At 39.2% G+C, this 27,711-nt stretch overlaps 1 protein-coding gene across 1 annotated transcript in view; it reads left to right on the top strand.

Annotated features, from left to right (window-relative positions):
* LOC110574335 (SPHK1 interactor, AKAP domain containing) overlaps positions 1–27,711 on the top strand; it is a 126,242-nt gene that overhangs the window by 83,354 nt on the left and 15,177 nt on the right. Inside the window, exons 5-8 of the mRNA XM_021682996.1 lie at positions 5,427–5,682; positions 6,980–10,739; positions 23,860–24,045; positions 26,098–26,184. Coding sequence (XP_021538671.1) covers positions 5,427–5,682; positions 6,980–10,739; positions 23,860–24,045; positions 26,098–26,184 — 4,289 coding nt within the window. The remainder of the gene's footprint in view (positions 1–5,426; positions 5,683–6,979; positions 10,740–23,859; positions 24,046–26,097; positions 26,185–27,711) is intronic.

Here is a 27,711-nt window from a genome sequence, read left to right as displayed (position 1 = left end):
CTAAGTGAGCCAGGCTAATAAATATAGGATAGTAACCCTATGGATGGAAAGTGAGTTTCCTAGAAAGAGTGAAGTGAGTGAGTGAGTCCTTAAAGAGTGAATTTTCCTTAAAGAGTAAAATTCCTAGAAGAAATGAGCATTATTAAAAATAAAGCAAGAATTCAGACACTATTATTCTTTTTCAGTATACTGATGTTCTTTGTTATTAGATAAATCATTATAACATTCTTTAAATTTTTACAATTCTAAATCGTTTAGGTGATTTACAGAAACAAATATAAGATTTCTAAAGGCACGCTGTATCAAAGATCGTGGATCTTCCCAAATAAGGTATGCTGATAGTGACACATAACACAGCTACAAATTAAAATGATGAACAGTTGTTTTCCTCCAGTCGTTCTTTCTTGGGTTTCAGTTTTGCTGGAAAATTTGAACATATTCTTTTATTCTTCAGTCCTTCAAAATATCAAAAAACTCAGAAATCCACCCATTTGCATCTAGTCCAGATGCTTTGTAAAAATCTGCACACAGCCTATTACAATTTGGTAATCAAGACTAGAAAAGGGGCACCTGGGTGGCGCAATTGGTTAGGCTTCCGACTCTTGGTTTCAGCTCAGGCTATGATCTCAGTGTGGTAATCTCAGTGTCCTAAGATCAAGCCCCATGTCTCTCTGTGCTCAGCGCAGAGTCTGCTTGGGATTCTCTTTCCCTCTCCCTCTCTGCCTCTTGCTCATGCTCTCTCTCTCTCTAAAATAAATAAATAAATCTTTAAAAAAAAAAAAAAAGACTAGAACAAAATTTCTCCTGGTCAATTTAATAACACATTTTCTTAGTGGTAAAATTAATCACCTGAAAAGAGAAAACAGAAATGGTTCTAAGTGCCTTCTCTTTATCTTGGGCAAAACTATGATGACAAAAAGTAATTTTCACATCTGAGTTTTAAAAGAGTATTTTTGCACCAGGCCTATTAGGATATGTAATTAAACATAACAGAAAATTGGCTAATGTATAAAAGGAATGTAACTAAAAAGTATAGTGGGTAGATTATTACAGCTATTTGAACAGTGTATTCAGGACATGGATTTCCCCTTGTGGCCTCTTTTGGACTTTCTCTCTCTGTACCCGCCATCAGATAAGTCTCTTCCCAGGAGGAGGCACTATCCCTTTGGGTTCAAGTTGAGCAAGAGTGACTGTCTCCTCCAGGTGACTCACAGCAAAAGTCTAATTGTGTTCTATTGGCTCTCATGTGTCATGTGCCCATTTCTGAACCAATCACTATGGCCTGAGGATTGCAGTGTTCCGACTGGCCAGGCTGGGTCACATGATCACCTCAGAGTTTGAGGTCAATTAACTCCATGTAAATCACTTGGACCGTGGGTAGACCAGAAAATGGTGCCCCACAGGGTATGAAAACCAGAAGAAGATTGAATGATGTGGTGTCACAAAAGCAGCACAGATGTTAATTGGGGTCAGGGAAAGTCCAAATGCCCAGGACTCATCAAATATCATCCATCAAAAATATATTTAACATTCGGCATACTTTTCCTAAGAGCTGTCAAGAATTGCCTGTAAGCTGTGGCACTCTTAAACATTTCATTCTTCTCTATCCCAAGAGTCCCCCTCATTTCCTACATAGCACTTCACCCTTCTGCAGTCTCCCAAAGGTCTACCTCATTTTCTAGGTACCCCAGTCGATGTGTTTTAATAGATCAGCAATGTTGGGCAGCATATCAATATGGAATCCCATGTTAGCCAACCATAGCCATAACCTAATTGTTTAAGGATAGTCTCAGTTTGGCTGCCCTGACTCATGAGAGTTAGTTACCTGTTAATCCACAAATAATCATGGAAATATGGCATAGGCAATTTGAGCTGGGTTAAGGGGAAGAAGTCTAAAGCAGTCCCCAGGGCATAGCTATTGTTCCCAGTGACCCTGTGAAGAAGGGAATCAACAAGCCACTTGGCACCTTTGACCCAGGAAATTGCAACGCCAAAGATTTTCGGTAGTCCAGATAACAAGTTACCTCGCCTCTCTCAACTATAATTTCCTAGTCTATAACATGGAGATTTAAAAAAATAACTTTCCTCTATTCTCAGAGACTAGACATAGTGATTTAATAAAATAAGAAGAAGCCACCTTGAGAAGGACTATTCAAATGAAAAGCGTTTTGCTTCCATGTCCAAAAAGGTGAAGTAGAAAGAAAATGTTATTTAAAGCAGAATAAGGGGCATCTGGGTGGCTCTGTCTGTTAAGTATCCGACTCTTGATTTTGGCTCAGGTCATGATCTCAGGGTCCTGAGATCGAGCGTCACATGGGGCTCTGTGCTGGGCTTGGAGCCTGCTGAAGATTCTTTCTCTCTCCCTGTCCCCTCCCCCTTTTCTCCCAAATAAAAAAATTTCAAAGATGCATATTAGGTACAATAATAAGATCTACTACTGTGTCTGTCCTTTCTATGAGATGAACACGTAATTTTACTGGGCATGCATGAGTTCAAGGAGGTCCAGATGCAAACCACTCTTCTTTCCAAATTGTACATCCTCACTGGGTATTGGAGTTTTGCTGATTAGACCAGAAAGCCATGGGGCGAATTGAAAAGTACATAGGAATTGGAGCCCAACAGGCTTGGATTGTGGTGCTGGCTCTTCCATTTTATATTTGTGTAACCTTGAAAGGATCAGTTAGCCTTTCTGTGTCTGATCTCTCTTCTGTAAAAGAGTAATGGCACCACCAACCTCATAGAAACCATGTGTCCCTTAAAGGTAATAGGATAGTCAAAGCACCTAATAGACTACAATAAAAATTATATAACAATACCTGCCATTATTTTACAGGTTGTATCATTTGGCCTTCACTTACCTAAGACTCCTAGGATGTTTATTTACTTTCAAGAAGATAGTTAAGAAAATATATTTTCTTTCTACAAATGCAGTAGCCGTGGAACATTGCACATTTCATACAATCCTTTCTCTAAGTTTATTTTGAGGTATTACTTAACTGCTCATGTTGATTTAGTAATATCTCTTTTGATTCCTGCCACAATATATAAAACCTTATGTTATAAATATTTAATCTGAATGATAGAAAATGGCCAATACACAACCCTTTTTACCTATAAATATGGTAACTTCATTTAGTTCAACTTTATAATTATTTTTATTCATGCCTGATCCACTGGCAGGATATTGTGCCCCAACCCCCCACCCCCCATCCCCCATCTAATTCATGTTTCTACCGCCCAGCATACCTTGCATATAATAGACACCCAGAAAGTATCTTGTAAATTTCAAGTTAGTGCATTATGTCTGAATTCATTGGAAATAAAAGTAATCAAGCCAGCTACTGTTACTCTACAGCATTAGTTCCTCATCATCGTGGGGGATCTCAGACCCCTTGTGAATTTCATAAAAGCTATAGACCAGTGCTTCTCAAATGTTAATGCATGTAGGAATCACCAAGAGATTTTTCTTGAAAATGCAGTTTCTGATTTACTGGATCTGGGGTGGGTCCCGAGATTATAGATTTCTAACAATCTGCCATGCTGCTAGTCTACAACCCACACTTTGAAAAATGAGGTTATGAACCCCTTTCCTTGAAAAACAGACCTAATTACATAAGCACATAGATCAATTCTGTTTCTGAGCCCCCTTGGGCCCCTTGGAGAATGACTGGATTTTTCATTTTGTAATCAAGTGTCCTGGAATTATTCTAATCATAATATTCAACCAAATAGATTAATAAATGACATTTATGTAAGAAAAAAGATATACTACTTTCAGAAATACAATATGGATGTCTATGTGTCTGTATTTCTCTGCATGTACACATACTTACCCCTTACACACACATGTATTCAGACTCAAGGATTCCAAAATGGCAAGTTAACTAGGATTAGACCCAATGAACTCTAAATGCAGATAAGCATTTGATTTAAATAATCCTCTTTGTAAGATAAACATGTATACGTAGACTATTTCCCCCAAACATTTCAAATTCCACTTTGATATAAATTTATTTAGCTTTCTCCTCCCCACTAATTCCTGTTTCCATTCAAAGAATTTTCTGTTAAAAATTACTATGAATCAGTGTATTGTCCCTTTTATGAAAATAAAAATCCCAACGCACAAGACATGTTTGTAATTTACTAGTCATCTGTGCAGGTGCAATTGAAACTTTTATTACTATTCTAATGAACAACAATATGGAAAGCGGAAAGTTCGTAGTGGAGAATAAGGATATGGTCTGTCACCCTAGAAGAGAACAGAATTAATAGGTCTCACAGGGACACCATCCAATGATTTGGGCCTCCTTATCACTGCTTTCCTCATGTGCTGGCCTTTTATTTTTTATTTTTCTTTATCTCTATTGTTATGTTAATCACCATACATTACATCATTAGTTTTTGATGTAGTGTTCCATGATTCATTGTTTATGCTGGCCTTTTAGAAATAATCAGTGCTCTTCCAGGGGACTTCTTTGTACCTCATTGTGTCTGCTTCTTCAGATGAGCAATACACATTATAAATTCTAACTGTAGTTAATAGAAATACTGAAATACTGGCAGAGACTTTACTGAACATCACCAAGGCAGAAAAGGATCTTGGTCTGAAAAGCTGGAACTCGGGTTAATCAAGAAGGGTGCCCAAGATGCCTCAACATTCCCCTCAGCTTGACTAGACTTCAGACAGGCTTCTTCCTGACTCCAGGCACTGACACCCTTTTCTTAGAACATTTACTTTAGAAAACATCGTTAGGAGTCTCTGCCCCTTTGAGATGTAAATCATTTGAAAAGCCTCATGCCAGGTTTAAAGCCCAGGAGTGTCTTTTTCAGAGACCTGAGAACCATCTCTGAAGTAAGATCATCAAAGAAGATAGTTTCCCTTTCTGTGTGGAAGGATGGGAGCCTAGATTCATTAGGAGCCTGACTCCAATTTGCAAAACCACCTCCTGCCATGCAGATACAAGAACATTAGCTTTTCCTCTGGATAAAGCCAATCAGGAGGTGCAGAAGGCCTGCAGCCCTCTAATACCAGCTCTTAAAAGCCCTTGTGCTTGTTGTTTCAGTGGATTTGTGGTCCAGGTCAGTTCTGGCCCCTCTTTCCTACTTTAAGAGCTTTGAAGAAAGTCTTCCTTAACCTATTTAACTCTGCCCAATGCCACTTTTGCTTTGACAGGCGACAACAAAAATATGTGATGCAACTGGTCTAGTTTCCCCGAAGTCAGACTTTCTCCTAGGTACCCTGTGTGCCCGAATAGCACTTGAATCTTTTCCAAACCATGCATCAATCAAATCCCAGAAGATATTCCAAATATTTTAAACACCCCCCGCTCCTTGTAACAAGAAAGACTGGTGGAAGAAGAAAGGTCAGAAGCAATGGTTTTTTATTCTCTCTTTCAATAAATGCCTTTTTTCCTCTCTACTTTCAGTGCCCTTGGCTGCCAGATATCTGCTTGGTCCAGTGTGCGAGAGGGAACAGGGCAAACAGTACCAACTGCATCATCTTTGAAATCAACAAATTTTTGATCGGTCTCGAACTGGTGCAGGAGCGGCAGCTCCACCTGGAAACAAACATCTTAAAAGTGGAGGATGACACCAACTGCTCTCTGTCTTCAATCGAGGAGGACTTTCTCACCGCCTCTGAGCACTTGGAGGAGGAAAGCGAGGTGGAAGACTATAGGAGCGGTGAGAACTACCCCATGAAACAAATGCGCATCCTGAAACTAGTCACCCTCTAAAAATGAGTGAAATTTCGGGAAAGTTTCAGGCCATGTCAGTTTGGCTGACACATCACAATCTTCACATACCAAGTTTAGGGAGGGCAGGAGGATAACAGACCATGAGTGAGGATGCTGACTCATGCACTTAGACTTGATAGTTGGATGGCTCCATTTTCCTAACGATGCATAGGGATGCTGAAGGACATCCTCCAGCCTGCCAAGAGGCTAAGACTATCACAGGGAGGAAAGTTATCTTCCCTGAGACTTCCACAAAGCCACGTATTAGTTGAAGCCAACTTAAACTGGCCTAATTCTAGCACTGCCTCTTTGAGACTGTGAAGCCTGGATTGGTTACCTAGTCCTTCTGAGCCCCAGTTTCTTTATCCAGTATTTGGGAGTATAATAATGCCTCTAGCACTGTTACATTTACTATATTCAGGTTTTTGTATTTATGATATTTACCTTTTATTATGGTAAGGACAGAAGGAAATAACACAAGAGAGTACTTAGCACTTAGCATTTATTCAGTTTTGATTGACTGATTCAAAGAGCTTAGTGAACGATGTGTTCCTCTTCCCCACTCTTAGCCACAGAGGAAGTGATATTGCAGATGCTGTTGTCAGTCCCTGGGACAAGTCCTACCCAAACTTTAGAGCAAAGTTTTGCAGGAAGGCTTACTGTGGAGGTTGCTGTAAACATTCTTCTTCCTCCTTCCGTTTGCACTGGGAAGCTCTAAGATGCAACTGTCTGGGTTACTTTTCCCATGGAGCCATGGAAAAAGATGATCAAGGGTGCCTGGGTGGCTCGGTTGGCTAAGCGTTCACCTTCAGCTCAAGTCATGATCTCAGGGTCCTGGAATCAAGCCCCCTCATCGGGCTTCCTGTTCAGCAGGGAGTCTGCCTCTGCCCCTTCCCCATCCCCTTCGTGCTCTCTCTCTCAAATAAATAAATAAAAATCTTTAAAGAAAAAAAAAAAAGAAAGAAAGGTGATCAGCACTCAGTTCCCCAGTGCTATCTTCTCCCACTCTAGTGCTGACATTAATATCCCACATTGAAAGCCATTTTGTTGAGTGGGGCTCCATAACGAAACTCAAAAACCTCTTCAGATTCACTTGTCTTGAAGGAACATTATAAATGCTGTTTTTTGGGGATGGGGGAGAACCCTGGTGCTATAAGGCCTTTTTTAAAATTAATTGTTATTTTAGACTCATGAGATCCTGCTATCCAAAAAGTAATAGTGAGTCCTCATTTTGTCTTCACTAGGTGATGAAAATATAAATATCTCGGCTAATGTTTTGGAAAGTAAAAAACCAAAGGAAGCCACTCAGGAGGAATGGAATTGCAACAAGGAAAAGCTGCTTTATGCTTTGGAAGACAAACGTATTGGCAAATATCATCCGACGATGAAAGCAGAAGGATCTCTGGAAAAAGTAGCAGCAGACACCACTTTGCAGAGCCTCGGTGCATCGGCCGAGCCATCGGAATGGAAAGATGAAGCTGTGCAGAAGGAGAGGCCAACCACAAATTATTACTATTCAGGAAATGTTAAAGGTCACATGGAAAAATCCCAGGCACCGTATATTCCAGGGGACACTTACTTCTCCAGGATAGTTAAGAACGGTGGGCCTCCCGTCTATGGTGCCCTCGCTGAGCATGACAACAGCTTAGACCCAGGGGACCGTGAAGATGGTATAAACTCCCTTCCTCCCAAACAAGATGGAGAAGCCACAACTGGCGAGTATGCCACAAATTTAGCAGAATCTGTGCTGCAAGACGCATTTATTCGGTTGTCCCATTCTCAGCCTACACTGCCCCAGGAATCGGCAGTCAGTGTTTCTGTCGGAAATGCTCTGCTACCCAGTGGCTCTTCCACCAAAGGTATGGTGGGCCCTTGGTCATGGGATGAGCTCCCCAAAATCGTCATTGTTCAGAGTCCAGATAGCAGTGATGCCGCGCCTGAGGTGGGCATCGCCTCATGGTCTGAGGTGGAGGTCTCCGTTGAAACCTCAGGTGTCCTCTCTGGAGAGAAGTCCCGCAGACACCCTCAGAGTGCTCTAGAAGTCGCATTGGCTTGTGCGGCCACTGTGATTGGAACCATTTCCAGTCCTCAGGCCACAGAAAGCCTCAAAATGGAGCAAGAATCTTTGGTTTCACTGCATCCAGTGGGAGGCAATGAACCGCTGCAGACTCAAATATCCCAAGTACTCAAGGAGCCATCCATCAGTGAATACTCCTTTCCATCCGCTCTTTGTGGCATGACTCAGGTGGCAAGTGCCATTGCTGTGTGTGGCCTGGGTGAAACAGGAGAAGCGAAGGCTCCCAGAGGCCTCTCGTGTGCAACTGAGGCCTGTGCAGCGGCCCCCTCACCTTGCAGTCTGGCGACAGTGGAGAACATAGAGCTGGGAAACGAGGCCATTGCTTGGGCATTGCTCAAGGAAGCTGCTCTGGTTTTAACAAGGCCCAGTCCCTGCAGCAGCATTGGAGACCTCATGGAATCAATGAGCAAGAGAATCATAGAAACTGCTTCAAAGCCTCAGATCTTGTGCTCAGAAAATGTCCTCAGGAATGACCTGGCACAGACCCTGTCCAATGTTATCCTGAAGCAATGCATTGATGAAGCTCACCAGAAAAACAAAATAATTAATCCCAACGATAGCAGGCATTCACCTGAAACTCTTGACACCTTGATGGAAAGTGCAAATCAACTGCTCTTCAGTGTGATATGCTTCACGTTCAAGAAGATGAGTCATTTGGTACAGGTTGGGGAAGGCCCCACCACCCTCGCTAATGAGACCATCAGCTGGACGGAAACGGAATTCAGCTGCCGGCCACCTGACCAGGCTTCTGGTCTAACATGGACCAAAGCCATTGAATATTCCAGCAGCTATCCACTTAGCAATCCGTGTAGCACTAGTCTTGCAGATGATGTTTATCTGAAGCAAGATAGCAAGGGCCCAGCAAAGTCAGGACTCTTCAAGAAGTCCATGCTGCAATCTGAATTGCCCTGTAGTCCCAGAGTGCCTGATTCTTCAACTCCTAAAACACCCCCCAGAGAAATATATCAAAAAGGAACTGCAGGAGAAGATCCAAACAACTCTCATCAGATGCTCAGGCACAATGAGGATGAGTACAGAGCCCCTTCAGAGGGAGAATGGACACTGACAGTGGGCAAGGACAGCAGAGGTTCCCAGGATGCAGAGGACAGCACCAGTGCAAACACCCAGGAGAAGTATAATCGTGCCTCCCCTCTAAACAACGAAGTTCAAGTGAACCTGTCTTTGTTAGGGAATGACTTGCTGCTTCCTGCTCAATCTGTGCTACAGGCAAAACATGCAGATATATACTGCATTACAGACTTTGCAGAAGAATTAGCAGAGATGATTGTCTCCATGGCAACTGAAATTGCAGCAATTTGCCTTGACAACTCAAATGGAAAACAACCCTGGTTTTGTGCATGGAAGAGAGGGAATGAGTTTCTGGTTACCCCGAACATATCCTGCCAGTCCTTGAAGAGGAAGAAGGAAAACCAGACCAGTGGGGCCACAGTGAGGAAGCACAAGCCACCAAGGCTCAGTGAGATCAAGAGGAAAACAGATGAGCACCCAGAGCTTAAAGAGAAGCTGATGAACAGGGTTGTGGATGAGTCGATGAATCTTGAGGATGTCCCAGATTCTGTCAATATTTTTGCAAATGAAGTGGCAGCCAAGATCATGAACCTAACAGAGTTCTCAATGGTGGACGGCGTCTGGCAAGCCCAGAGCCATCCCCGGAACCGCTTACTCAGTGGAGACAGGTGGAACCGACTGAAGGCTTCCAGCTGTGAAAGCATCCCAGAAGAGGACTCTAATGCCCAGGCTCATATTAATAGCCTAGGTTTAATGAGTACCTTAAGTCAGCCAGTTAGCAGGGAAAGCTCTGTCTCCAAGCAGTCCAGCTGTGAAAGCATCACTGAGGAGTTTTCCAGGTTCATGGTGAACCAGATGGAAAATGAAGGAAGAGGGTTTGAGTTACTGCTGGATTACTATGCAGGCAAGAATGCCTGCAGCATCCTGAACTCAGCCATGCAACAGGCATGCTGCAAAAATGACCACCTCATTGTGAGGTCAAGCTGTCCCTCTAAGCAGTCCAGCACCGAGAGCATAACCGAGGAGTTTTATAGGTACATGCTGAGGGACATTGAAAGAGAAAGCAGAGACAGCACCTCCTCCAGACGAAGCAGCCAGGATTGGACAGTTGGCTTACTGTCACCTTCTCTGCGATCCCCATTGTGTTACAGGCAGTCGTCCATGCCAGATAGCAGATCTCTGGGTGCCAGGCTGACGGTGAATGCACCCACTAAAGCCAACTCTTTAGATGGCTTCGCTCAAAACAGCCAGCAAGATTTCCTAAGTGTGCATCCAGTCAGTAGCACTTCCTCCTCGGGTCTCTGCAAATCTGACTCTTGCTTGTATCGGAGAGGTGGAACGGACCAGATCACCAACATGTTAATTCATGAGACGTGGGCAAACTCAATCAAGGCCCTCATGCGGAAGAACAAAATTATAGTGGATGATGCTGAGGCAGCTGAGGCTGAGCCTGTTTCTGGTGGCTCTTCCATGCAAGTGGAGAAATGTGCAAACAGATCAGCTTCGAGCAGAGTGCAAAGTGGGCCAACTCTTCTTGTTCAGGAGTCCGTTGGTAACCCAAGGAAAGACTCCATTACCGAAAGCAAACATCCCCTAGTGTTGTCTCAGAGCAAAGCTGCTCCTCTTACAAACCACAACAGTTTAGATTCTTTTAAAAAGGAAACTTCTTCATGCCATGGGGCTGTGCCTGTCAACCACGCCAGGCGGTCACTTTGCTCAAGGGAAGTGCCTTTAATTCAGATCGAAACAGATCAGAGAGAAGAGTGTGTTGGAGAATCTGAATACTCCCCCTCCAAAAGCAGCCCCCTACAGGAAGCAGAGGAGCATTTGAAAGATGAAAATGTCCCAGATGTGTTGAGGGGTGGAGACACTGCCATGAGTGCCTGCCAAAACCCTAGGTGAGTGAATGACCCCTTAGACTAGATAGGGTGCATAGTACTGGAGTTTGCATCTTAATTAGTATTTATTCTAAATCCTAGGGGCTTTATTGAGGTGAGAACTGAAATCCTGAGACAATAAATGACCTCCCTGGGTTAATATACACTTATAATAGAAAGTTGGGAGTAATTTTTTTAAATTTCTAAAACAAATGGAGTTCATCTATGTAATGGAGGAAATAGAGTTTTATTTTCCCCATGAAAATTAATATCGCATACTATGTTACCTCTTAAAATTCAGTCATCAAAACTTTCAAGCAAAAAGGAAAATTATGCCAACTTATTTGAAAAATAGTTAAGTTTAAATTAACTTTAATATTGGAATCTGACATTAAATATTTTGGTATCATTTCTCTATCATCTCTCCTTTCAAGTTTTTCTGTTTTGTTTTGTTCTAAAGATCTTTGCAAGGACACCTTGTCCCACAAATGCTGGACCTTTAGATGCATGGTATAATCATGGCAGTGTTACAAAGTAAAATTAGAATTTTGCTATTTCAATACTTCCTTTCCAGAAAATTGTAGTGTAAGTGACAATGCATTTTGAATTTGAGATAAAGGAATTATTTCTTTCCAGGTTCTTTAGGAAGAATCAGTCCTTTTACATCTCCTCTTTTCCATAGAAAATTCATAATATTCTTGAAAATGAGACCATTGTGTCAAAATTTATTATTAAAGTTAATTGACATACTATATTAGTTTCAAGTGCACAGCACAGTGATTCAATAGTTCTACTATACATTACTCAGTGCTCACAAATGTAGTCACCATCTGTCACCATATATTATTATAGTATTATAGTATTATTGACTATAATCCCTATGCTGTACTTTTCATCTTCATGACTTATTGTCTCTAGCTAAGTAAGACAGAAAAGAAAAAAAAAAACAGATATTAAGCTACTAGCCTTGGAAAACATAAGTTGGAGAAATAGCCTATGTAGTTTTTTCAGGGACATATTTCTATTGTACAGAGAGCCTGTTATTTAGGTGCAGTAGGCAAGTTGTTCACAGTCTTCATCAAATTTCAGCTGCTCTAGAAAATCCCTAATACTTCCCCACCCCTACGAGGGAAGCAGAAAGGTGCTCCCTATCACTATAGGGCATCATTACAAGGTGTGGGTGGTGGTGGTCCAGGTGCACCTGAGTATTTCCTTCTTAGCCACTTAGTGCTGAGAACTTTCCAATTGAATTAAATCTTGGAAGAATTCAAGGGGGGGGGGCGGCGGGAAACATGAAAACTTACAAGCAAAAGAACATAAAATTAAACAAAATGGAATACAGGCCAAGCTGACCAAAACAAATTCATACGTATCATAATTCTCCAGCTCTAGACAATACTTATCAATGTCTTATAAGAATACCAATACCTCACTTTAGTGTTCACCACCTCCAGGAAGTATGGAGAAACAAGTTTTTAAAAGTGATCAAAGAGTTGAAGAAACAAAATACCAAAGTGATATTCTTTAGAATTACCTTAACATGAGATATATGAAAATGGAAATGTCTTATTTTAGATTCCAGGTGTCTGACTTAGAATCTTCTTCAACATCTTCATAAACCAGCCGAGAATTTTAGCCCAAGAAAGTTACCTAGTTAGGGAGCATTTATGAAGATAAGATTCATGGCTGCAGGCTCAAATCAAATACTGATTGCCACTGAAATAAAATAATATCCATTATAAAATTTGAGTGAAATGTCACTAATACTATGCTTAAAATAGATACAACCTGGACACTTCCAAATTATTGGGGAAATATGCATGAATAAAGCTTCCCACTAATTTAGATTTATATTCTATATAAGGACCCAAGCACACATTCTCTCAACTCATGATATGGACTTCTGATTTGGTTTTCCAACAACCAAAGAAAAAAGAATATAGAATCATCAGTCTTAGAAATTCAAGAGCTGAATCTGGTTCCAAAACATAAGGACATTGAATATATTTTTTTTTGTGGAGCAATATAAAGAATTGTTACAGAACTCCACTAACTAACCTTGAGCAAGTTCCCTAATCTCTCTATGTCAGTTTACTCACCTATAGGGATAAAGCTCTTAACTCAGTGCCTAGCCCATTAGAAGTACTCAATAAATGTTTACTTTATCGTTGTTTTTGTTGTTTGGGGTTAGGGTATATGATTGCCTTTATTTCAAGAGATGTTTTTTTCCCAAGAGAAACCTGTTATGAACAGTGTGAAAATTTTGTTAAAACAGATTTACAAGGGGGAAATTAGTTATATTTAGATCACATTTTCTAAGCTCAGTGTTGTAATTAGGGGATTTGATATGTCAAAATACAGAACTCAGTTCTCTGTGAAATAGTTCCTGCCTACTTACACACAGAGGGAAGGAGGTGACACAGACACTCTTGATTCTGTTTGGCCATAGGGAGGTGTCATGTCCTGAAGATATTTTTAGGCTATTCTTTGAAGGACATTTTCGTAATTCTGCTAAAAACTTCATAAAAGCCCAACATACTGAAATAAAAATCACTTTCTTATTTTTTATTTGAAAAAAGAGTAACAATTTCAGAATTCATTATGGAAGCCATGCCCAAATGGAAATAAGAAGCTGCCACATTTGTCCAGATACCTGAATAATCCCTCAATTATAAAGAAGGTAAATGATTTAGGATAGCCCAATTCTTGATTTCGGGGAAAATCGTACCCTATTGGTGGGCAGTAATGTGTTCTTAACTCAGCTGCCCTCTCTGAGATTATTGAAGAGCAATTATATAACTTTTTGATAATTTGAGATCACAAGGTATAAACACCAAGCTGAGAATTCTGAGCATTCACATGTCACCCTTGTTGGCATAATCTGGTTTTTTTAGAAGTATATTTTGTGGGTTTTTTTAATTTCTATTTGCTACAAGAAAACAATCATTCATCCAACGAATATTTGCATGTCCATTCTGTGATACACACTATCCTTGGGGCTAAACACACAATAGAAAATAGAGATTTAGTACCTGCTGTCATAGCTCCTACACACCCAGTGGGAGAGAAGACAATATGCATGGAAAGACCCTTTGGGAAAAGATAATTACAGTGTGTTAGGAGAGGGAAATAAAAAGAATAATGTGATGGAGAACAACTGGTTGGGGACTGTGTTTACTTAAGATAGAATGTGGGCATCTGGATGAGACCTAGGGGATGAAAGGGTACCAATCATGTAAAGAATTGAAGTGGAAGATGTACATTTGTGTTTCAAGCAGTACTGGTGTTCTAGCTAACCTAAAAAAAATCTTCCCACCACAGACCACGTAGAAATCCCACATTAAATATCATAAATACCCTTTTGAATACAGGGCTGACCTTAACAGTATTAATAAACAATGATGATGAAAATCTCGGAGGCAGAAAATGAAAGGATATAGAAACAAAAGTAGTAATTCTGTGCTTGCTCTTGAGGCCTTGCCAGTCTCCCTAACCTACAAGTTCATTTTCTAAAAGAAATAAGACTGTGGGTCCATGAATGGTGAAGACTTAGAAATGACACCAACCTCCATATCCTGAAGTGTTACATTGTCAGAAAAAGTACAAACTTAGTAAAAAAGGTTAACTCACCAGAAAAGGAGTTGATAAGAAGATGTATCTTTTGGGGTTAGGGCTCTAGGTAGAAGTGAGAAAATCCTCTAAGAATTTATAACCACAGCTTCCCTAATGCATATGTGAGGTTCTAATTTACACAATCTGTGTGGTCCAGAAAACCCCAAGTTGGTAAATTAACTTAAAGCAATTTCAGGTTAACAGCACTCTGAGACTGTCGAAGAGACAACAATAAATCCCTGGGTATTTAAGTCCAAGTCTCAAAGGATTTCAATGGGTAAAGCCCCATCAAATAAGGGTTCAGAACCTCAAATCGTAAGATAAATTCTTGTGATTTTAAAAATGTAAAAATGTAAAAAAATACAAGTAAATGTAAAATTTTAAAAATGTAAAAAAAATGCAAGTAAAAAAAAATAACAACGAAGCCGAAAACTGTCACCCATAACCAATAGGATAATCAGTCAATATAAATATATTCAGGAAGTAGAGAGATGATGAAATTAGCAGACAAGGACTTTAAATAGCTATTACAAACATGCTCCAATATTTGAAGGTACACATGAATATATAATTTGGTGAAAATTATAAACTCACAAATCAAGAAGTACAATGAATCCTAAGCAAGATAAACAAAAAGACAACCACATCAAGGCACATCATAATCAAGTTATAAGCCAAAGACAAAGAAATAGTCCTAAAAGCAGCTCAGAGGAAAAAACAACTTACATACTGAAGAACAGAAATAAAAATTTCAGGTTTCTCATCAGAAAAAAATGAAAGCTAAAAGATGAAGAATGACATCTTTCCTGTGCAGAAGGAAGAAACTGCCAGCTTTGTATTCTTCACTTAGCAAAAAATAAAGGCTATCCATGGATAAGAAGACTCAGTATTGTCAAGATGTCAGTTCTTCCTAACTTGATTTATAAATTCAGTGCAAGCATATTAAAAACCCCAGCCTGTTATTTTGTGGATATGAATGAAATGATTCCAAAGTTTATGCAGAGACAAAATACCCAGAATAGCCAAGACAATATTAAAGGAGAAGAACAAAGTCAAGCTGCCACTACCTGACTTTAAGACTTACTATAAAGCTACAGTAATCAAAACAGTGTGGCATTGGCAAAAGAATGAACAAATGGATCAATGAAACAGAATAGAAATCCCAGAAATAGATCCACAGAAATATAGTCAATTGATTTTTGGCAAAGAATCAAAGACCATACCATGGAAAAACGATAGTCTTTTCAAGAAATACTGGTGGAACAACTCAATATGCACATGCCAAAAAATGAGTCTAGAAACAAAACTTACACTCTTCACAAAAATTAACTCAAAATGGATTCTATATCTAAATATAAAATGTAATAAAACTGTGAAACCCTAGGAGATGCCATATGAGAAGATTCAGGTGGCCTTGGGTTTGGTAATGACTTTTTAGATAGAATATCAAAGACATGATTCATGAGAAAAATAATTGATAAACTGGACTTCATTAAAATTAAAAACTGTTGCTCTCTGAAAGACACATGGCAAGAGGACCAGAAGATAAGCTGAAGACTGGGATAAAATATTCCCAAAGACATATCTGATAAAGGACTGTTACCCAAAATATATAAAGAACTCTTAAAAACTCAATAATAAGAAAACAAACAACCTGACTTTTAAAGTGGGCAAAAGGCTTCAACAGACACCTCATCAAAGAAGATATACAGAAGGCAAATAAGCATATGAAAAGATGCTCAATAATCATATGTTATTAGGCAATTTCAAATTGAAACAACCAAGAGATGACACTACAAACCTATTAGAATGGCCAAAAAAAAAAAAAACAGGCAACACAAAATGCTGAGAAAGATGTGAAACAACAAGAATTCATATTTTCATATTTATTGCTGGTAGGAATGCAAAGATGGCACAACCACTTTGAAAGACAGTTCGGCAGCTTCTTACAAAAATAAGCATACACTTACCATATGATCCAAAAGTCATGCCCCTTGGTATTTATCAAAATGAGAGGAAAATTTATGTCTACACAAAACACCTGCTCACAGGATTTTATAGCAGCTTTACTCATAACTGACAAAAGTTGGAAACAACCAAGATTTCCTCTAGTAGGTTAATGGATAAATAAACTCTTGTACATCCAGGCAATGGAATATTATTTAACACTAAAAATAAATGAGCTATTAAGCCATGAAAAAAACATGGAGGAAACTTAAATGCATATTATTAAGTGAAAGAAGCCTATCCAAAAGTTTTCATAATATATGATTCCAACTGTAGGACATTCTGAGAAAAGGCAGCAAAAAGATCAGTGGTTAGGAGGGAAGGAAGGATGACAAGGTGGAACCCAGAAGGTTTTTAGAATAATAAAACCATCCTGTGTGATACTATAATGGTGGATACATGTCATTATACATTTGTCCAAATCCATAAAATGCACAGCACCAAAGTGAACCCTAATGTAAGCCAAGATTTGGGGTGATAATGATGTGTCAACATAGGATCATTGATTGTAACAAATATATCACTCTGGTGCAAGATGTTGATAGTGGAGGCATGCATGTGAGGACCAAGGGCACATGGGAACTCTGTTCTCTCTACTCAGTTTTAGAACCTGAAGACACTCTAAAAAAAAAAGCTTATTGAAAAAATTTTAAATAAGGACCAAATAGTAACTTTGTAAACAAACAAAATCTTAGAGAACATGCCACTAGGAGATCTGCACAAGAGGAAGTGCTAATGGAAGTCATTAAGCTGAAGGAAAACAATACTGACGAAAACTTGAACTACACAAGGGAACCAAGAATTCCACAAATACTAAGTATGTGGGTAAATACACAACACTTTCTCTACTTTTAAAATTTCTTTAAAAGATAATTATTTAAAACAAAATGTTCTATGACATATGTAGAACTAAAATATATGTTGGTTATGATACAAATGATGGGAGGGAGAAAAAGAAGTATACTGTTGTAAAAATCTTCCATTCTATGTGACTTTGTATAATGTAATCTGAAGGTAGACTGTGATAATTGGATGCATACTGTAAACCCTGGAATAACTACTAAAAATATAAGACAAAGAGCTATGCTAATAAATTAATAGTGGAGATAAAGTGAAATGCTAAAAATATTTCAGTTAATCTGGAGAAAAGAGGAGAACAGAAACAAAGGACAGATGAGATTAATAGTAAATAATTATCAAGGTGATATATTTAAACACAATCATATTGATAATTGCACTAATTCTTAATGGTCTAAACACTTCCGTTAAATACAGAGATTGTCAGACTGAATATAAAAGCAAACCCCTACTGTAACACTCTATAAGAAATGTGCTTCAAATATAAAGACATAGATAGATAAAAAGTAAAAGAATGGAAAAAGAAATATCAAATATGAAATAAGATATGATAGAAAGACGGAGTAGCTATATTAATATCAGACTGAGTAGACTTCAGGACATGGAGTTTTATCAGGGATAAAGAAGGATATTTTATAATGATAGAGGGCCTGATTCATTAAGAAAACAGTAATTGTAAATATGTAGTCACCTAAATAACAAAAATTCAAACTACATGAAACAAAATCTGATTGAGCTGGAGCTGGAAGGCTGGAAGGCAAAATAGACAAATCCATAATCAAGAGTTGGAAATTTTGCACCCTTCTATCAGTAACTGGTAGGATAATAGACAGAAAGTGGATAAGGATATTTAAGACTTGAACAACGTTTTCAATCAAATTGACCTAACTAGCATTTATTAAACATTCCACCAACAGTAGCAGTATATACATTTTTTTTCAAGTATAGTTGAAACATTAACCAGGGTAGGCCATGAGGCCATAAAATAAGTCTTAATAAATTGAAAAGACAAGCTAGAATATTATAGAGCATGTTCTCTGACCACAGTGAAATTAAACAAAATCAAAACATCTAGGAAACTCCCCAAATATTTGGAAATTAGCAACATACTTCTCAAGTATCCATTAGTCAAAGAACAAATCACAAGGGGAGTTAGAATAAACTTTAAAGTGAATGAAAATGGGGAACGCCTGGATGACTCAGTCAGTTAAGCATCTGCCTTCAGCTCAGATCATGATCCCAGTATCCTGGGATGGAACCCCACATCCAGCTTCTGCTCTCCTCCCTGTTCATGCTCTCTCTCTGTCTTACTCTTTGTCTCAAATAAATAAATAAAATCTTAAAAAAAAATAAAGTGAATGAAAATGAAAACACAATATATCAAAATTTGCAGGGGTTGCTTTTTTTAAAGGAAGAATTGCCTAACATCAACAATCTGAAATTCCACCTTAAGAAACTAAGAAAAGATGGTCAAATTAAATCCAAGGTAATATAAGGAAGGAAATCATAAAAATAAGAGCAAAGAAACAGAATTAACAGAAATAGACAAGAATGGAGAAAAATCAATGAAACTAAAAGTTTTTTTTAGTTCAAAGGTTGGTGAATAAAGACATGCTTATACATTTAAAGTTAAAATAAAATATTTAAAATGTGTATGTTTAACAAAAAAAAAATTCAAAGTGGATGAAAGACCTAAATGTGAGACAGAAGGCACCAAAATCCTAGAGAACACAAGCAGAAACCTCTTTGACCTCGGCAGTAGCAAATTCCTACTAGACCTATCTCCAGAGGCAAGGGAAACAAAAGCAAAAATGAACTATTGGGACTTCATCAAAGAGCTTCTGCACAATGAAGAAAACAATCAACAAAGCTAAAGGCAGCCTATGGAAAGGGAGAAGCTATTTGCAAACAACATTCCTGATAAAGGGTTAGTATCCAAAATCTATAAAGAACTTAACAAACTCAGCACCCAAGAAACAAATAATCCAGTTAAGAAATGGGCAGAAGACAGACACTTTCCAAAGAAGATATCTAGATGGCTAACACACATGAAACGATGCTCAACATCACTCATCCTCAGGGAAATACAAATCAAAACCATGATGAGATACCACCTCACACCTGTCAGAACGGCTAAAATGAACAAAACAAGAAACAACAGGTGTTGGAGAGAATGCAGAGAAAAGGGAACCCTCTAGCACTGTTGGTGGGAATGCAAACTGGTGCAGCCACTCTGGAGAATGTATGGGGGTTCTTCAAAACATTAAAAATAGAACTAGCCTACAATCCAGCAGTTGCACCACTAGGTATTTACCCAAAGGAAAAATACAGATTCAAAGGGTACATGCACCCTGATGTTTATAGCAGCATTATCAACAATAGCCAAACTATGGAGAGAGTCCAAATATCCATCAACTGATTAATGGATAAAGAAAATGTGGCATATATATACATACAGTGGAATATCACTGTATGTTCATTCATTCAGAATTAATGAAATCTTGCCATTTGCAATGACATGGATGGAACTAGATGGTATTAGGCTAAGTGAAATAAGTCAGTCAGAGAAAGACAAATACCATATAATTTCACTGTTCTCTGTCTTAAAGACAGAGAACAAAGTGCGGGTTGATGGAGGGAGGTGGGTGGGGGAGGGGCTAGATGGGTGATGGGTATGAGATAGGGCACTTGTTGTGATGAGCGTCGGTGTTGTATGTAAGTGATGTATTGCTGAATTCTACTCCAAAAACCAATATTGCACTGTAAGTTAACTAACTAAAATTTAAATTTAAGAAACGTGTATGTTTGTTATGATTTCCCCCTTCAATGAACTTTTTGTAACTAAACAACTGGATGACCCATTGGAAAGAGGGCTTTTACTGTAGTTTTATATTTTTATTGTTACCTTCTACCTATGGTGAGTGATTTCTATTTTCCATTTACAGTGATGATTCAATATTTCTTTTTAAAATACACATTTAGTTTACTTAAACTGATTTTTACAATTTTTATTATTGATATAATATAGGGGGAATGCAGGTATGGCAAAAATCATGACAGTGGTTTGCTAGTAAATTAAACTGGGGGAACATTAGGTTAGATGATTTCTGAGGTCCCTGCTAACTCAGAAATTCTACAATTGAATTTGATATTGTATAAAAAATGGTCCTCGGAAGCTCTGTATGTGAACTATGAAATCAGAAGTGGAAAAAAGCCATCTACATACATCTGCATAACACATCTGTGTATTATTCATAAATAAATGAGCAAAGCTATACCCCCATTTCTCTCAAAAGAAAATGAAAACCAGTGTTTTAGATAATCATTATTCATTTTGAATTCCCAGTTATGTGACATAGAATATGAGATTTACTGTAAATAGAGCATGAAATTAGATAAAATAAAATATGCTGACAGACTCATTTTTAGCCTGAACATTCAATGTCAATCACTGAGATTTAACTTCTGCTTTAGTGAGAAATATCCTGGAATGAGTTTTTTTCTAGTAATGTAAGGTCCTAATTTAGTAAAGAATTAGTCCAGGAAATTTCTTTTTACCTAAGAAAACAGATGGTTTTAGAAGCCTCTCCTTTGTGCTCAGTACTTGGCTTATTTGCCCCCTTTTTGGGAGTATTTGTATTGTTTCCATTTATCTTCAATAAACTTTTCTTTCATTTGAATTTAACTAAATTCACCCAATGTCTTTTTGGTGGCAGCCATTCTCTCACTTTCTCCCTGCTCAATTTGGAAAAATCTCAACATTTTAGAAAGGCAAATCAAGCTTATTAGGGACTTTTTTTTCATCAAGTGTTAGTAGCACAGCATGCTAGAAACAGCCACACTTTAATACTGTATCTATCCAAAATGCTGTGGGAAGGAGTCTTAGAAGCAAGTATCCAAAGCTTCGTGAACTTTTCTAGATAACCAGTTCACCTATCAAAAAGGAAATTTTTCATCGAACTCCAAAATTTATACATTTGAAACTCTACTCTCTATATTAGAACTCGTTTAAAAATTTTTCAAGTATAACCATTTTTGGAGAAATGATAATGGTACTAATCCTAAGATTGAAGAGAATTACATAGACTTTTCTGCAGCCAATATACTATTTTTAGAATGAAGGACACTGAGTGTCTTGGGTTGCATCCCCTGGGAACAGACTTTAAGAGGGAGATTTTCAGGACAATAATCTGGTAGGAGAAAGTGCTCTCCAGAGATATGTGTGCATACATCTGTAAGGAGGTAGGAAAGGCAAGATTATATGGAGAGAAGGTGCCCCCAAATATGTTTACAACTGGGGCTTCAGCACATCCTACAGGAACCCCTGAAGAGGTAATGGTCTGTCAGGTTTGGTGTCAAGTGAGACAAGAACTGGCCTTTTGTGTCTTTGTATCAGCTGGTTGTTGGGATGCTCACTGAGAGAGGGTACAACCTTGGCCAGGCAGTTCTCTGCCTGCTGGTAATTCCCAGCGCACACTGTTAGCAGCCAATATTCTCTGCAGTCAGTGTGCAACAGCCCAGAAAAGCATTCTGTATCCACTACACCAGGTTATTGCATTTTTTTGTTGTCACCTGAGAAATACACTCTTGCTTTTTGCTTGCAGTTATCAATGTCCTTCTCTCCTATACTATTAATTTTTGATGACGGTCGGTAGTGTCTGGAGAAAGGTTGCATGAATATGTTCATATTTCTGTACATTTGGTTTTCTGAACAAAGAGTATTGACACCTGGATCAAAGAATGATTGAATACTAACCCTAAAGATAGAGACTTTTAGAGAGATACAGAGATTTACATTTCTGGAGCTATTTGTTTACCATCCAGGGTGGTAAAGTAGAGACCGTTTCCTCCTCTCTGCAGAGAACATTTGGATTTGTTTATAAGTGATCTCTCTCTCTCTCTCCCCCTCCCTTTCTCTCCCCCCGCTCCTTTCTGTCAGTCTGTCTCTCTCTGTCTCTCTCCTTTCTCTCTCCCCCTGGTGAAGAAGAGAGGCAAATGTGTCAGCAGCAACTCCTATATGAGCTCCAAGCTTCACAATTTTGAGGTTTTCTTTCTGTGTTGCAAACCTCACAATATGATTCTCCAGCATTTGTTCTGTTTTTACATTCCACATAAAAGTAAAATCATATGGTATTTGTCTTTCTCTGTTTGACTTATTTCACTTAACATAATACCGCCTAGTTCCATCATGTTTTCCAAAGGGCAAGATTATGTTCTTTTTAACGACTAATATTCCATTGTATATATTTATTATATATTCTTTATCCATTCATCTATTGATGGACATTTAGGTTGTTTCCGTGTCTTGACTATTGTAAATAGTGCTGCAATAAACATAGGCACGTGTATGTCCTTTCAAATTAGTGTTTTTGGTTTTGGGAGATAAATTCTTAGAAATGGAATTTCTGGATCATATAGTTGAAAGAGGAGAAATAGTTGGGGCTCAACTGTTAGGAGGCCAATACAATATAGTCCAGCCAAGAGTAATGGAGCAATGCCCATGAGTCTCAAAACTTGAGGTCTAAAGTCTGGTACCAACTCTTATTGCAATCTTGGACAAATCATTTAATTCACCAAGCTTCTGCATTCTAATCTACAGGAAATCTATGAGGTTCCTTCCAAATCTAAATTCAAGCAATTTAGAAGGACCTAAATTAAGATAATTTCATGAGCAAAGAGACAGAAAGGTCAATGGAAATAAAAAACACAGGAAGAGGATAGGAGGGCAATCAGAATTCGTTTAAGATGTGTTGATTTCAAAATGTTAATGAGACAGATTGACTATGTTCAAAAGACCCGCTGAAAAGAGAGCCCCAGAAGCAGGAAGAGGGGCCCAGGCTGAGTTCAGATTTAGAAGCTATTTTCATAGGCAGGAGAGTAGATGAAATTGTTAGGGGCAGACTGGAACTGGTGACAGCGGCCCTGAGAGGCAACACAGGAAACCAGGCTCTCGGCAAGGTGTGACCACAGAGGCAGGAAGTCCTGGGAACCAGAGAGCAAAACAAAGGCTGCAAGGAGAAAAGCCTGTCGGATCCAGGGTTAAATGCTTTGGAGAGAAACTTGACCTAAAAAAGCACTCATCCAGAAAGGTGGTGCTGATATAAATCAGAGGTTTCAGAGGGAGAGGATGGTGTAACTGGGTAGCTACAAATGCAAAATGTGTTCAGGGGCATTTGCAGGCAATACAACTTGGTAAACCTGCAGAACCGGGTGGGCGTTTTTTTCCCAGCATGGTCCATGTGCCACTTGCATTAAAATTACCTGGAGTAGTTGTTCAAAATGCAGGTTTCTTGGTCTCCCTGCAGAAGCAATGACTCATAATCTCTGGGAGGAGGTTCTGGGTCTCTTCATTAGAAACACTACGGCCCCACATTTATGCTTATGTATGCAGCCCAGGGTGCTTCACTGTGTTTTTGAAGTGAATGGAGGGAGTCAGTAGAAAGACATAAAATGAAGAGATGGGGAAACTGATGGACAGCAATCTTGAAAAGGCAAAATGGGCCCTAGGGCACCAGGAGAAACAATAGCCTGAAAGAAAAAAATCCACCCATCTCCAAGTATCCTGCTCACTGCGGCAGAGAGTCATGCTCAAGCCAGCCAGGTCCCCATGAAAAGTTCTACCTTGTGTCTCCGCTCTTGGTAATGATATCTTGCCCATCTACAGTGACAGTCTTGATGCCAGAGATGTAGCAGGGGCTGAAGTCACGGCAGAAGGCAGAGCCCCCGATGAGTTCCCCAACCTTTCTGGCAGCAGCGGGGAGAGCACGGACAGCTGGTCCCAGCTTGCCAATGAGGAGGACAATCCGGATGACACGAGTAGCTTTCTGCAGCTCAGTGAGCGATCCCTGAGGTACTGCTCTTTACTTGACTTCCCAGGGAAACAGGTTTCAACACAGATTCTAAAAATACTTTCTAAATGGTTCTCTACAAAGAGTCCCTAATAGAGCAAAAAGGAAAGCTCTGCTAGGTCAAGGTGCCTGCCTGTCATGATTTGTGTGAGAGGTTTCTTAATATCCAGTTGTGCCTTTAATTACCTTGGCCAAGCTTAAGAGTCAGTTGTATTCCTTTCTCTGTAAGCCCCAGCTAGTGCATTCAATAACAACTGGGAAATTTTAAATAAGACCTGCTGTTACACCTGGTGTGTTTGATACTTTCTCTCTGGTTCATTTGTATTTCAGATGCAACCCAGGCTGGGTTTACATGAGGCAAGTGTTTCCACATTGTGTTGTGTTGTTTGGCCTAATTGTTTCTCTCCTTTCTATCCCCTGCCCTGTGTAATGTTGCTCAGAGAAAGCAAGAGACAAGTTAGAGAAAGATCAGATTTGGAAGGACCCAAGCGCATCAAGAGACATAAACTAAACACTATCCCTCTGTGAGGTGGAAATGAAAAGAATCCCCACATTTCTGCCCCAAGTCTTATTTGATATGATACTGGAAAAAATCTGCAGACTTTCCAGAAAGACCAGTGGGAAAATGGGATTCAGATGCATCTGGGGGTAATGGCTCCTTAGCGGTCTTATTTCTGGCAGTTCAGTCTGTTTAGACTTAGGAAAATTTCAGTGTTAAACACTTGGTCTAAAAACCCCCCAAACCAGTGGGAATTATTACAATATGGAGATTTTAAAAAAAGAGAGAATATAAGTCTCTAGACTTAGCAGCAGTTTATATGTTAATTGCCTTCAGTGCGATGTTTGAGTCATCAGATTTCAATCAGTGAATATATTCAATGCCCCACATGAAACCCAAAGCAGGAATTTGAAATTGAAGGAGTACAGTTTGTTACTCATGGTACTCCCCAGGGAAGACTGTCCCGTTACAGGACACACCAGCACTCATCCTTTGGAAACCTGACTTGGAAGAGATATCACTGGGAAATAGTGGGAGTATGAGAAAACTCAATTGGTTTGCTGAAATTGGATGCATTCCATTCTGCAAGTACCGACAGAGCCTAAAAATTGGCTCAAGTCTACTATGTTTCAGCAACTAAGTTCCAAGCTAGTAACTAGACCATATGTTGATTGTGTAGCCTATGTAAATGATTCAGCAGCCCTTCTTCTCCATTATACACAAGGTATCAGGTGCTGCTTCTCAAAGATTTTACAATAAAGAAGCTAATAAAACTTTGGCATTGCCCAACTTCATATTTGTATTTATTTATTTGAGAGAGAGAGAAAAACAGCATGAGAGGGGAGAGGGTCAGAGGGAGAAGCAGGCTGGGAGCCTGATGTGGGACTCGATCCCAGGACTCTGGGATCATGACTTGAGCTAAAGGCAGTCGCTTAACCCACTGAGCCACCCAGGCGCCCAACTTCATATTTGTAAATTCTGCAGTCCCACAGGAAAATAATCAGCCAGGTGCATATTCTGTGGAATGTCCCTCAGAAAAATCCCTTGAATGGCAAAAGGAAAACATGTGTCTACTGGTTTCTGTCAGAAGTCAAGAAGCAGGCAAATGAGCCTTCTGATGTCTCCCCAGCCAGCATTCTCAGAAGTATCCCAGTCTCCGTGGGTATACCAAAGGGTCTCTTGCTGACAGATAGACATCCTCACTGTAACTAGAATGAGGAATACAAAAGCCATGCTGATAGTCACCCACTAGGTGTGGCCCACTAGCTATAACACCAGTGCAGAAATTCAAAAACAGTGATGATGATGATGATGATGATGATGATGATGATGATGAAGATGATGATAATGATGATGATTGGCTGGAGCCAAAAGTGTCTTTTGTTGTGTCTTCCCCTAATTTGTCCAGAAATAAATATTAATTTAGGAGGCCCCCAACAATATTCTTCTGGGCACCCAAAGAAGGACCTCTTAGGAAGAAAGATGGAGCGTCAGTGTTGGCCATGTGGCCAGGTGGTGGAGACAGGCATTAATATGTAAACTTTTGCTTTGTCAGCAATGGCAACAGTAGTGCCACTAGCAGTCTTGGCACTATGGACCTGGACATTTATCAGGAAGGCATATCAACTTCTCCCATGATTAAGTAAGTAGCCACTGAGATGCAGTGATTGTGAGACCACTACTCTAATTCCATCTGGCAATCCATTTTGATCATTCAGACTGTGCCCAACCGCTGAATCATCATGTCTAGACTGCCGTGGTTCCATGTCCCTGGAGCAAGAGCTGGGGCTGAGACTAGTCCTACCTTAGCACCACTGTTTTCTGGATTTCAAATCTGCCTCCTCTGATAAAATCATCCCGGAAGAAGTTTATCCATATAATCAGAAATAACATGTCATTTTACTTAATTGGACACAGAAAAGCAAAAATCCTTTTAAATCGTACCATGCCAACCAACAAAGACTATTGTTCAATAGAATATAATGTGAATGATTTTTCCTTTACTTGTAGACACCTGGGATAATCACTACTAAATGTGTCTAATACCAAACGGGGCCACAATGCAGATATGTCATTGCCACACAGTGACTCTGCTTCCCAAGACCTCGAGACCTTCCAAAGACCAAGGAGAAATAGCACTTAAGGAGCACGACACGTGTAACACAAAATACAGTGTGGAAAAGGAGGACAACATGATGTCAGGGCTATATCCAGAATTTGTGATTATTCTGGAAAAGTAAATGAATTGAAATCTATCTTTGACCACTACTACTTAGCTTATTACTGTTTGGAGTTTTCTTAAATCTCAGAAAGATAAAAATTAAATATAAGACTAATGCTGCTCCCTTATCTCTTCCTCAGTTACTCCCTATAGCTAAGTCATTTTTGTTTCACTATGTAATCAGGTATCCTGCCTGCGGGAGTATTCCTCAGTGATTGAAGGAATCAATCCTTTGTTGTTCCTTACTGCCACTATTCACAAGTAGAGATGAACATACATGTGATCTTGGGTTTGTTTTGTTTTGTTTTTTAAAAGTAGAACCAAAATACAAACAAAAAATTACTTTGGGGCAAATTTTTCTCCTTCAGGAAACATTTGTTTAGCTACCTTTTTCCATCTTTCTCCAGGGTTAGAGCCTAGGACCCCAAACACATCTATGCATTCAGGGAAAACTAAAATGACCACCCCCTATCAGCATCCTGCAGCTGCACAATAGCAGAAACTGTCCCTACCATCTTTCATTTCACTTATATCTCTTGCAGAGACCTAGCAGAGGCTCTAGACCCTTGGGAAATTGGTCATTCTTCTAGAAATAATTCCATATGCATGGCAGAACAACTATACTCTCTCTCTCTCTCAACATTAAGAGGAATACAGTGAAATTTACAGCCAGTAAATCTTAGCAGTAAGAGAAAATATAGGAGAGAATACTCTTATAAAAATACACATTTTAAGAGATCCTGTGTCTTGAATTTCTAGCCCGTACAAAAATATAGGACAACCACAGGCTTCCCAAGATGGTCACCTCCTTTCAGCTGTGGGGACATATGCTCCCATTTTGGAAGCATTTACTGAGTCCTGCCATTACATTAAGACTCCCTAACAAGTACTTACTGTATGAAAACACCTCAAACATTAAACATGGTTTTAACTAATGAAATAATTCAG

Source organism: Neomonachus schauinslandi, chromosome 3 (genome assembly GCF_002201575.2).
Source record: "Neomonachus schauinslandi chromosome 3, ASM220157v2, whole genome shotgun sequence".
Taxonomy (NCBI): domain Eukaryota; kingdom Metazoa; phylum Chordata; class Mammalia; order Carnivora; family Phocidae; genus Neomonachus; species Neomonachus schauinslandi.
Note: the sequence above shows the minus strand (reverse complement) of the source record. Positions and strands in the feature narration are given on the sequence as shown.